The sequence below is a fragment of the Loxodonta africana genome, chromosome 6 (assembly GCF_030014295.1).
Source record: "Loxodonta africana isolate mLoxAfr1 chromosome 6, mLoxAfr1.hap2, whole genome shotgun sequence".
NCBI lineage: Eukaryota > Metazoa > Chordata > Mammalia > Proboscidea > Elephantidae > Loxodonta > Loxodonta africana.
In genome coordinates, this window is record NC_087347.1 from 8,849,318 (window position 1) to 8,862,268 (window position 12,951).

Consider the following 12,951-nt stretch of genomic DNA (forward strand, 5'->3'; position numbering starts at 1 on the left):
TTGGCCATTGTGTTTGGCCTTGCTTGGAACGTCTGCCTGTACATAAAGGCCCAGGAGCTCAGTGGCCCTGTCTTCCAGGTGGCCCTAAGGGGTTGTTCTATTATGTGCCAAAGCTCATTTCAGAACAAAGAATATTGCTAAGGAAAAAGAAGCTCATGCCTTCATGATAGGGGTCAGTTCATCAACAGGACATAACAATCCTAAATTTTTATGTGCCTGATAATAGAGCTTAATACTTAAAGCAAAAACTGATAGAACTGAAAGGAGAAGTAGACAAATCTGCAACTATAGTCCGAGGTTTCAATACCTCTCTCTCAATAACTGATAGAACAAGAAGACAGAAATTCAGTAATAATATAGAAAACTTGAACTTTCAATAGCACAACATTTTTCCAAGTTCACACAGAACATTTACTAAGATAGACCAGACCATATCTGGACAACAAAGTAAGTCTCAATAAATTTAAAAGGATTTGAAACACACAAAGTATGTTCTGAGACCACAAGGAAGCTTAAATTAGAAACCAAAATCAAAAATATTTTTGGAATATCCCCAATTGTTTGTAAACTTCTGAATGACCTGTGGGTTAACATAGAAATCAGAAGGGTCCTAATCCTATATGAGTGGTATCCTATAGAAGAAGAGACCCAGAGAGACAGATGGAGGGGAAGGGAAATTAAAATGTATTTGGAAATTAAATTGAAAAGGGAAAATAAAATTAGAACATAACACATTAAAATTTGTGGGATGCACCAAAAAAAGGAACCAACCTGATTTCAAGACTTGCAATGTTACAGTAATCAAGACACTGTGGGATTGGTATTAAGATAGACAAATACACCAATGGTGCAGAATAAGAGTCCAGAAACAGACCCACACATACATGGCCAAGTCATAGTCATTTGTGCACAAAGGTAGAAAGGTGACTCAATGGAGAAAGAATACAGTAGTCTTACCAATAAATATTGCTAGAACAATTGGATATCCATATGTGAAAAATGAACTTCTCTCCTTACCTCACACCCTATACAAAAGTAACCCAAAATAGAACATAGACCTGAGACTCCAAAACTTCCAGAAGAAAATCTTTGTGACTTTGGGTTAGGCAAAGATTTCTTAGATGTAACACCAAAGCACGATCCACATTTTTTTTTTTTTAAGATAAATTAGACTTCATCAAACTTAAAAACTTCTTGATGATTGTGCAATACATTGTTGTTAGGTGCCATCGAGTCAATTCCAACTTATAGCAACCACATGCAGAACAGGACCCTATGCCCAGTCCTGCGCCATCCTTACAGCCACTGTGTCAGTCCATCTCGCTGAGGGTCTTCCTCTTTTTTGCTGGCCCTCTACTTTACCAAGCATGATGTCCTTCTCCAGGGACTGATCCCTCCTGAAAACATGAAGTAAGTGAGATGTAATCTCGTCATCCTTGCTTCTAAGGAGCATTCTGGTTGTACTTATTCCAAGGCAGATTTGTTCATTCTTTTAGCAATCCATGGTATATTCAATACTCTTCGCCAACACCACAATTCAAAGGCGTCAATTCTTTGGTTTTCCTTATTCATCATCCAGCTTTCACACGCATATGAGGCTATTAAAAACACCATGGCTTGGGTCAGGTACACTCTAGTCTTCAAGGTGACATCTTTGCTTTCCAACACTTTAAAGAGGTCTTTTGCAGCAGATTTGCCCAACGCAATGCATCGTTTGATTTCTTAACTGCTGTTTCCATGGGTGTTGATTGAACGCAAGTAGAATGAAATCCTTGATAACTTCACTCTTTTCTCCGTTTATTACGATGTTGCTTATTGGTCCAGTTGTGAGGATTTTTCTTTTCTTTATGTTGAGGTATAATCCATACAGAAGGCTGTGGCCTTTGATTTTCATTAGTAAGTCCTTCAAGTCCTCTTCACTTTCAGCAAGCAAGGCTGTGTCATCTGCACATTTCAGGTTGTTAATGAGTCTTCCTCCAACCCTGATGCCCTGTTCTTCTTCATATAGTCCAGCTTCCCGTATTATTTGCTCAGCAAACATATTGAATAGGTATGGTGAAAGGACACAATCCTGATGCACACCTTTCCTGACTTTAAACCATGCAGTATCCCCTTGTTGTGTCTGAACGACTGCCTCTTGAGCTATGTACAGGTTCCTCAAGAGCACAATTAAGTGTTCTGGAATTTCCACTCTTCACAGTATTATCCATGATTTGTTATGACCCACACAATCGAATGCCTTTGCATAGTCAATAAAACAGGTAAACATCTTTCTGGTATTCTCCGCTTTCAGCCAGGATCCTCTGACATCAGCAATGATATCCCTGGTTCCACATCCTCTTCTGAATCCAGCTTGAATTTCTGTTCCCGTCAATGCACTGTTGCAACCGCTTTTGAATGATCTTCAGCAAAATTTTACTTGAGTGTGATATTTATATTGTTCAGTAATTTCTGCATTCGTTTGGATCACCTTTCTTAGGAATAGACATAAATATGGATCTCTTCCAGTCAGTTGGCCAGGTAGCTGTCTTCCAAATTTCTTGGCATAGACAAGTGAGCACTTCTAGTGTTGTATTCATTTGTTGAAACATCTCAGTCCCTAGAGCCTTGTTTTTCCCCAATGCCTTCAGTGCAGCTTGGACCTCTTCCTTCAGTACCATTGGTACCTGGTCATATGCTACCTCCTGAAGTGGTTGAAAGTTGACCAATTCTTTTTGGTACAGTGACTATGTGTATTCCTTCCATCTTCTTTTGATGATCCTGTGTCATTTAATATTTTCCCCATAGACTCCTTCAATATTGCAACTCAAGGCTTCAAATTTTTCTTCGTATGACGAATGTCATTAATGACACTGACTGTAAGCTTAAAAATGGTTAAAAGGACAAATTTTGTTATATTCTACCACAACAAAATAAATAAATATATTTTTAAATGTTAAATTAAAAATTTCTGCCCTTCAAAAAGAACTGTTAAATTAATGAAATGACAAGCCATGGACTGGGAGAAATATTTGCAAATCACTTATCTGATAAAAGGCTTGTATCCAGAAAATATAAAATCTCTGAAAACTCAATAATATGAATGCAAACAAACCAATTAAAAAAAATACTTAAGTGGCCAGAACCCTTCAAAGATGTTGGATTGGATCCTGGATCAGGGGGATGACTATAAAGGACAGTATTGGGACAACGAGTAAAATACGAATATGGACCATGGATTAGAATATCCCATTGTATCAAAGCTAATTTTCCTGATTTTGATCCTTGTGCTGTTATAATATAAGAGCATGTTCTTGTTCTAGGTGTTTAAAACTGTCAGTGGTTCAAAAATTGTGTGTGTGGAGAGAGAGAAAGAAGAAGGAGGAGGAGGAGGTAGAAAGAAAGAAAGCAAATGTGGCAAAATAATAAAATTGGTGAGTCTGAGTGAAGGATGTACAAAAGTTCTTTGTACTATTGCAACTTTTCATAAAATCTGAAATTTTATCAAAATACGAAGTTACTGTGAAGGATTGAATTATGTTCTCCCAAAATTTATGTTCAAGTCCTAACCCGTGGTATCTGTGAAGATATCCTTGTTTGGAAATAGGGTCTTTGAGGATGTTATCGGTTAAGTGAACATGAAATCATACTGGAGTAGGATGGGTCTTAATTGTATATAAGCAGTGTTCTATAAAAGAAGAAAAGACACCCAGAGAGACAGAGAGGGAAGACAGTCCTGTTATGATGCAGGCAGAGATTGGAGTTAGGCTTCAGCTGCAAGCCAAGCAATGCCTGGGCCACCAGAAGCAGAACGAGGCAAGAAAGAACCTTTCCCTAGAAACTTCAGAGAGAGCATGGCCCTGCCAACACCTTGAATTCAGATTCCTAGCCTTCAGAACTGTGACAGAATAAATTTCTATTCTTATTGGCCACCTGGTTTGTAGTACTCTGTTACAGCAGTCTTAGGGAACCAATACAGTGATCAAAAAAGCTGGGCCCTCAGACCAGGTTCTGGGAGGGGCTGGCAGAGAGGTCCTGACCCACAGCAAGGCAACTCACATGCACCATCTCCTGCAGGCCCTTGGGATCCAGCTGCCGCTGCATAAGGCCCTCCATCAGCTGTACCAGGGCACTCATGGCATTTGTGTACAGGATCTGCGGCCAAGCGATGGGAAGTCAGGTCTGTAATGCCCCTGAGGGCCACCCCAGGATCAGAGGTGTGTAGTGGTCTGATAGTCACCCGTTAACAGCTGCTCAGAGCTGAGGCCTTCACAGCCTTTATAATCTGATACTTCCATGTGAAGAATAAGACCACCTTTAAAGAAGAACCATTTTACAAAGGAAGGACGCACCCAGTTCTCCTGACTCCTTATCCAGCTCCAGGCCCTTGAGGCAGAGATGCCTAGTTGTCCACAAAAGATAAAAGTAGTGTCCTCCTCTTCCACAGTGTTCGTGGGAAACAGCTACCTAGTTGGGGACTACATTTCCCATTAACCCCTTGCATCTGGGTGGGGCCATGTGACTAAGTTCTGGCCAATGTGAGGTGGGCAAATTGGCTCTTAAGTTCCCTCATACTGTTTCTCTTCCCCCATCTCAAGGCTGGATAGCAACACCCACAGTGACCACTGAAGGCGGTGGAGCCTCTATCAATATCAACCTAGACTTCTGTGTAAAGCAGTTCCACCCCACCCCCGCTGCCGATTGGACTTAACCTGAGAAATACTTTTATTTTGTTAACCCACTGCGATTTCCGGGCTTACCTGTTCAAGAGCTAGTGTTACCTTGCTGTTGTTAGGTACCATCGAGTCGATTGCGACTCATAGTGACCCTATAGGACAGAGCAGAGCTGCCTCATAGGGTTTTCTTGGCTGTAATCTTTTTGGGAGCAGATCACCAGGTCTCTTCACCTGAAGAGCCGCTGGTGGGTCTGAACTGCCAACCTTTCGGTCAGTAGCCAAGTGCTTCAGCCATTGCACCACCAGGACTGCTAGTGTTACCCTACTCTCACTGATAGAGCCCCTGACACTTTGCTGCCTCCAACCACCGGTGGTTCACAAAGATGGCCTCAGCATGGTCCATTTGAGTGTAAACTTCCAGGTCCTGACCCAGGAAATGGGGTGGCCCAGGGGGACCTACCTTAATGGAATCATTGTCCTCTCCTGGGGGCTGAAGAGAAATCACTGCATGTAGACTGATATCCATCAGCTCGCTGTTTTCCTCCACGGAGTAGAAAGGCTTCAGTTTGCTGGGGAGAGAGGCAATGACAAGGGGTGGTCAGTGTGGAGCCAAGCCCCTGCCTCCCCACTGCCAGGTCCAGGCTCCAAGGCAGGTCACAGAAGGAGGGAGGGTCCAGGGGTTCAGGGATGCCTCCCCCCACCAGGGGCCCTGGCTCTGTCCAGCCATGAGCAGTGACTGTCTGTGATTGAGGGGGAGACCGAGGGGTACAAAGCCACCTTTCCTGCTTGCTGTTATTATGGGCCTGTTATTTCTGCTCAGGAATACTTCAGTGCTCCTCCCTGGCCAGAAGTGATGGACCCTGACCCTCTCAGCCTGGTCCTGTTGTTCTTATGTGATGTCAAGCCTATTCCCACTCACAGCGACCCCATGTGCCAGAGTAGAGCTGCCCTATAGGGTTTCCTAGGCTGTAATCTTTACTGGAGAAGATTGCCAGGCCTTTCTCCCACAGAGCCGCAGGCGGGTTCAAACCACCAACCTTTTGGTCAGCGGCTGAGTGCTTAACCACTACACCACAAGAGCTGCATGGGCTGGCCCTAGCCCAGGGGTTTTCAAAGCGTGGTCCCTGGACCAGCGGCATCAGTATCACCTTGGAGCTTCAAGTATTGCTGAGAACTATCTGTGAGGGCTAGGAGAAGCAGACCCCCATCTTCTCAGCTGGCCCATTTCCCTGGGGGCTGCAGCCCAAGACCCCTGCTACAGAGGCAGGAGAGGGCAAAGGAGGTGCAAACCCTGGGGAAGCACAAGGGAGGGTCTTGGCTTTGTCGCTGTTCCAGCTCACCTCAGGTGCACGAGGGCATCCATGGCCATGGTCCGCACGGGAGAAACCAGGCTGTCGGGTGGCTCAGCCTTGAGGATGTCCTGCCGACCACAAGCAGGCCATGAGCTGCCAGCCACCCAGAGGGCCTGGCAAGGGTGAGCTCTGGTAGACAGTGACCCTGACAGTGGCAGTACACCCCAGTGTTAGTGCCGGGGGGCCTGACATCTTATAAAGTGCTCTACATCCCTGCTTCTGTTGCTCTTTTTCCAACCACTTGGAAAGCAGCAAATTTAGCATAAAGAGCGGGGCTCGAGATGGACCTGGCTTCACTCCCAGGTCTTAATCATTCCCCTTGCCTGGCTCCAATCCTCTTCTCTCTAAAATAGGGACTGTGTGGACTGTTTCCCAGGGCTGTGTGTGGAATTATACTTGTATAGCTCCCAACCCCAAGTGGGAGCAAATAAATGTTGGTTTCCTTCCTGGCGCCTCCCATTTACCCACCCTTACACCCCTTGGGGACTGTTTCCAATGCAGCTCAAGCATTGTCCAGAGGATCCAAGGCATTAGTGGTGGTAGAAGGGGCTGTGATTTTAAAAAACCACACTCCGAACTCCTACGGTTACATCAAAGCAGAACTGAGATGGGGGGTCTTCAGAGGCCCCACAGCCCCTGCCCCCCGGCTCCTTTGGCACTCTGGAAGCCTCTGCCCTGTAGGAAACTGCTTAGCAGAGAGTTAGACTCCTAAGCCACCTAGGGCCAGGGAGCCCCTCAACCCACTCACTGTGATAATGCTGGTAACAGTGGCCTTTTGGGCAAATTGGAAGTCCTCCAGGTACTCGACGTTTTTGATGGCATTGGCGACCTGCATGATACTCTTCATGAAGGCCAGTTTGAGGGAGATGTCCTGATCCCGGGCCCAGCAAGTGGGAAGAAAGAGAAGAGCAAGTTTGGGAGCCGTCTCCCAAGAACCAGCACCAGCACCTCAGTTTTCAGAAAGGTGAGCTCCTCTGCTCCAGAGAAGGGGTTCAACGTCAGGGTGCTCTGAGGGACTACAGCCTCATCCGTCCTTCACCGCACCGACTCACCTCGAGGTAGGGACTTGGGCTAGGGCCGGACGAGGCACCGCACCTCCCCAGTGACCAGGGGCAGGGGCACGGAGTCCCGAGTGTCCCCAGAGAGGCAGACCACTTATCGAAATAAAATAATTGTTGCTTTATTCTCTGTGTCTCCTCCTCCTCGCCATTCCAAGAAAGTAGCCAGGTCTTTGGGCCTTTTTGAAGACAACCCCACCCCTTGTCCCTCATGAAAGGGCCAGATGCCAGGGAGGGCAGAGGAAAAGAGAGATAGACTCCTCGGGCCAGGAAGAGGTAGGCTCATCTTGTGATTCCTGGGGAGCCCATAGCACAGCCTGTCCCACACTGGGGAAGGGGCTGTCCCCCACCTTTCCTTTGCTCTGAAGAAGCAGAGAACAGCCCAGGCTGGAGCAACGGGCTTCCTGAATGTTGGACGTTAGGTTAGATCCCTGAATGTCTCCTGGTGGGATGGGGGTGCTGTGACAATGATGGAGGGTGGTGCTCTCCAGACTGCTCAGAGGCCATCCCCTGTGTACACTGGAGGGAACTGCAGGGCCCCCGGGGGTACCTGACAGCTGCTGGAATAGTGGTGGATGATCTTCACGGTGATGGGCTTGCCCACGTGGGTGAGGAGCATCTGTGGGTGGCAGTAGGCAGCCACACAGCTGTACGTGACCATGAGGGCGCTCTTTACTGTCTCCCTCCTCCAAGGGTGGTCCTTCTGCGGGGGAACAAGGGGGTAAAGAACCATTGGAGGAGTCGAGATCTCTGCTCAACTTGTCTGCTGGGGAGAGCATGGGCATCCCAGCTGCACACAGGGCAGCCCCTGGTCACAGGACCAAAGGAGCCATTGAGTCACCTGAAGGTGCTTCAACTGATTGCTTTCTGGGTGCCCAACATGCTCATTCATTCCTTCATTCATTCAACACGTCTTTATTGAGCAACAACTACACACCAGACACTGGGCATACAGCAGAGAACAAGACAGACCAGGGCCCACCCTCACGGAGGCTACAGTCTAGCAATAGATGCCCAGACAGTTGCCACTGAGTTGGCCCTGACTCATGGTGATCCCACGTATGTCAGAGTAGAACTGTGCTTCGTAGCGTTTTCAGTGGTTGATTTTTTTGAAAGTAAATCACCAGGCCTTTCTTCCAAGGTGCCTCTGGATGGACTTAACTGCCAACCTTTCAGTTAGCAGTCGAGGCCATTAACAATTTGCATCACCCAGGGACTCCAGCAATAGATGCCAGGACCACCCATGGCTGTGAGTGGATGCTGCGTGTTGACACCCTAAGTGAAGGCCACCTGTTCACACCTTCACCTGCCAGGCATCTGCTGGGTCAGCACTCTCCCGATGCCAGGGGTCCTGTGGGAAGATACAGCCTCAGCCTACTCTCTTGGTGTCCACACCCTCTGACCAAACACAACCTCCAAGTGGGAGGAAATGCTGGAGGTCACCTAAGCCACCCTGGGTGGAGGCAGGAGCACCTGGGCCCTGCCAGGCTTGACTGGAGACCCAGGCCTCAAGCCCTCCTTTCTGTTGAATTCTCTCTATCTAAACTACCAGACCCCGGGGTAAGGGACTGAGGTCAAGGCCAAAGCCTGAGGTCCTGCTGACTCCATAAGGCGTCCCACTGGGGACTGTCGGAACGTTCCCAGAGCATGGGCAGCCTGGGTCCAAATCCCAGCCTCCGCACAGACCACTGCATGCCTTTGGACAAGCTTCAGCAGTGTCATCGCTAAAGCCGTGGACATTATAGCCCCTCTGTCCTAGCACCCTTCATGGGATGAGGCAGCGCTCCTGGCACTTGGAAAGCTCTCACTGCATGCTGCCAAAGCACCTTCTCCAGCTCTAAGGGTCTGACGCAGCAGCCTGCATGGGACCTGGGATACTGCATTCCTCACTGGCAGTAGAATTCTTGCCTTGCATGCACGAGACCTGGGTTCGATCCTCGACCAATGCACCTCACGCGTAGCCACCACCCATCTGTCAGTCGAGGCTTGTACGTTGCTACGATGCTGAGCAGGTTTCAGTGGAGCTTCCAGACTTAGACAGACCAGGAAGAAAGGCCTGGTAATCTACTTCCGAAAAAGAACCAGTGAAAACCGTATGGATCCTAATGGTCTGATTCGCAGCCGATCATGGGAACAGCGCAGGATGGGGCAGCACTTCATTCCATTGTGTGTGTGGTCGCCGTGAGTCCGGGACCGACTAGATGGCAACTAACAACAACTGCAACGACCAGGACCCAGGATGCCCAGCGGCTAGTCTAAGGACCCTTTTGCAACATCTGGGTCATGGGAAGACCCACCTGTATTCTTTAGATTACCCAACAGCAAAAGCAGTCCTGCTACGTCAGGGGAGACCGCAGATCTCAGTCGGTTTCGGTGACGGGAGGCTCGGAGGGGAGTTTCTTATTGAAATCTAGCAATAGCTCTGGCTGGGTGCTGCTATGGATTGAATTGTGTCCCACCTAAAATGTGTGTTGGAATCCTAACCACTATATCTGGAAACCCTGGTGGTGCAGTGGTTAAGAGCTACAGCTGCTAACCAAAAGGCCAGCAGTTCAAATCCACCAGGTGCTCCTTGGAAACTCTATGGAGGCAGTTCTCTGTCCTCTACGGTCACTATGAGTTGGAATCGACTCGACAGCAACGGGTTTGGTTTTGATTGTACCTGTGGACGTAACCCTGTTTGAGAACAGGGTGTTCTTTGCTATGTTAACTAGATCATATCTGAGTAGGTGAGTTCTAAAGCTAACCACTTCTGAGTTATAAAAAGAGCAGATTAGACACAGAGACACACACAGGGGAAGACAGATGCCATGTGAGGATGGTGCCCAGGTCCACCGATAAGGAAGAGGTGGAGACAGCTAAGACCCTGCCTGGGCCTTCTAGCCCCCAGAGCTGTGAGAACATCAGTGTCTGTTGTTTCAGGCCACACACTTGTGGTGTGTGTGTTACAGCAGCACTAGGTGACCAGGACAGGTGCTGAGGACTCTGTTCCCGGAGGCCCCAGAGACCTGGCTGTGGAGGAGGGGTCTTACCCGCCACGCCCCGATCTGCCAGGATTGCTCCGACTCCTGGATCCTCTCTTCAAAGTCATACAGCACGTTCAGCACCGTCTTCACCTGGCCCCGGGCACAAAGGCCAAAGCACAGGATAACCCCCTGCAGGGGACCAGGCAGCCAGCGTGAGGGCAGTACTTACACTGTCTCTCTCTCACACACACACACACACACACAGCCCTGTGGCCCCCTAGGGTCATCCGCACCTCCCTATCGAAGTCGTTGCTGTAGTCCGTCTTAAACAGCAGCTCCAAGAGCAGCACCTCCACCTTGTTGGCCTCCAGGCCCGTGGCCAGGGTGAAGCCCAAAGCCCGGTACAGAAAGGCCTGGAGAGGCAGATGGAGAAAGAAAGGGCACGTCAGGCCTCCCCACTCCCGCCCATGGGCCCACTGCCGTGGGACTTTGCTATATACTCCTCCAGGTTTTAAAAAAAATGCACGAGTATCTTCGCTTTTTGTACATTGTTTAAAATAAGCACTTACATTCTTCTGAAGGGCTGGACCATATCTGAGCATGCAGGTTATAAATTTTAATTGTTCTTGTTGCTGCTGTCAAGTCAGCCCCCAACTCATGGTGACCCCAGGCACAATGGAATGTTGTGATCCATAGGGTTTTCATTGGCCACTTTTTGGAAATAGATCTCCAGGCCTTTCTTCCTAGTCCTTCTTAGTCTGGAAGCTCTGGTGAAACCTGTTCAGCATCATAGCAACACACAAGCCTCCATGGCTGTGCATGAGATGCATTGGTTGGGAATCGAACTTGAGTCTCCCTCATAGAAGGTGAGAATTCTAACAATGAACCACCACTGCCCCTATAAACTTTAATTAAAAAAAAAAAAAAACAACCCATTGTCATTGAGTCAATTCTGACTCATAGCAACCCTATAGGACAGAGCAGAACTGCCCCCATAAGGTTTCCAAGGCTATAAATCTTTATGGAAGCAACTCCCTGCCCTGTGGGGACTCACCTTCTCCAGGGAGGGGCTGTCAAAGCTCTCGATCTGGTTGTTCAGCTCCTTGCTCAGGCGCAGGCTCCAGCTGGACCCCCGGGTCTTCTTGAGAGAGTTTCTCAGAAACTGAGGGAGGGCGGGAGCAGAGACGTCAATGGGTAGAACCAATGGCGCTGGGATGTTGTGTGACTTTGAGTAGTGGCTTGCCCTCTCTGGACCATTCCCCAATCTCTAGATCACCAGGTCCATAAAGCCCCAGTCTGTGCTCTCTGTTCTGCTGGTCTGGAGGGTCACTATGGCTTTGGGGGCTGGACAGAGGGGTATCTGCTATCTGCTGCTTTCCAGAGCACTCATCTCTCTGGGGTGGAAGATGCTCCCCGTTCTCCCTGCTGATAGATACAGCTATGGACATGCTTGGTGCTCCCCAGTCTTCTCCGACAGAAGGAAAGCATATCCTTGAGAGGCTCCTAAGCTTCCCATATGTCAACCCCATCGAATGCCCACCCACCCTTGCCCCTTTTCCTCCTCAACCCCAGCCTCAGCAGCCACGATCACCTCCTTACCTGAATTAGCTTGTCTTCCCAGGTCTTCTGATTCCAAGTGAACTCAGTGTGTTCTGCAGAGAGAAAGGCACCACATCCTGCTTTCTCCTGCTGCCCACCTCAGGGTCTCCCTCCTGGCCTGGCAGCTGAGGTTTCCCCATGGTGGGCCCATCACACATGTCATTTCCCTCCCACTTTCCCCAGTGGCTTGGTCAGTTCCCAGGACCAACATAGGCTTCATGGGTCCATCTGAGCCTCGGCTTCTGCATGTAGGTGTGGAAGGGATGATGGGCATGGAGGGGATGGTTGACAGGGAGGGGATGGTTGGCAGAAGGGGATGGTTGGTGTGAAGTGGATGTTTGGTGTGGAGGAGATGATTGGCATGGAGTGGACGGTTGGCATTGAGTGGATGAATGGTGTAGAGCAGATGGTTGGCATGGAGCGGATGCTTTGTGTAGAGGTGATGGATGGTGTGGAGAGATGATGCTGTGGAGGGGATGGATGGTGTGCAGTGGATGGATGGTGTGGAGGGGATGGATGGTGTGCAGTGGATGGATGGCGTGGAGGGGATGGATGGTGTGCAGTGGATGGATGGTGTGCAGTGGATGGATGGCGTGGAGGGGATGGATGGTGTGCAGTGGATGGATGGTGTGCAGTGGATGGATGGCGTGGGTTGGATGGATGGTGTGCAGTGGATGGATGGTGTGGAGGGGATGGATGGTGTGCAGTGGATGGATGGCGTGGGTTGGATGGATGGTGTGCAGTGGATGGATGGTGTGGAGGGGATGGATGGTGTGCAGTGGATGGATGGTGTGCAGTGGATGGATGGTATGCAGTGGATGGATGGTGTGGAGGAGGTGGATGGTATAGAGTGGATGACTGGCATGTAGTAGATGGTGGACAGGATGGTTGACATGGACGGATGGTTGGTGTGAGGGGTATGGTTGACATGGAGTGGATAGTTGGCTCCAATGCACCCTGGGTAACTCACCTTCCAGGTACTGAACCAGCAGCGGGATCTCTAGCTCCCACATGTCGGCCATGGAGGGTGCAATGCTCTGGCTCAGGGTCCGCAGGAGGTTGAGCATAGCAATCCCACGGCCCTCACCCTTGTAGGGTGATGACATCAGCACCTGGAGGGGTACCAAGGCTCGAGCAGAGTCCTGCCCAGGTACCCCACTCCTTGACTCAGAGCCTCACTGTCCTTACTTGTAAAGGGAGGAGCTGGGAGAGGTGGATGCTTTTCAAACACAGCACCAGGGATCCCCAGGGACTGAGCGCCCCCCCATAAAGGACACAGAGGACACTGAGAGGAAAGAGGGATGAACAGCAGGACCCTGGG

At 49.3% G+C, this 12,951-nt stretch overlaps 1 protein-coding gene across 1 annotated transcript in view; it reads right to left on the reverse strand.

Annotated features, from left to right (window-relative positions):
* Window positions 1–12,951, reverse strand: part of MROH2A (maestro heat like repeat family member 2A) — a 60,543-nt gene that overhangs the window by 18,143 nt on the left and 29,449 nt on the right. The window contains exons 17-26 of the mRNA XM_064286513.1: window positions 12,601–12,742; window positions 11,631–11,683; window positions 11,086–11,193; window positions 10,325–10,444; window positions 10,098–10,220; window positions 7,616–7,768; window positions 6,756–6,878; window positions 5,996–6,075; window positions 5,116–5,224; window positions 4,039–4,134 (exon numbers count right to left, since the gene is read on the reverse strand). Coding sequence (XP_064142583.1) covers window positions 4,039–4,134; window positions 5,116–5,224; window positions 5,996–6,075; window positions 6,756–6,878; window positions 7,616–7,768; window positions 10,098–10,220; window positions 10,325–10,444; window positions 11,086–11,193; window positions 11,631–11,683; window positions 12,601–12,742 — 1,107 coding nt within the window. The remainder of the gene's footprint in view (window positions 1–4,038; window positions 4,135–5,115; window positions 5,225–5,995; window positions 6,076–6,755; window positions 6,879–7,615; window positions 7,769–10,097; window positions 10,221–10,324; window positions 10,445–11,085; window positions 11,194–11,630; window positions 11,684–12,600; window positions 12,743–12,951) is intronic.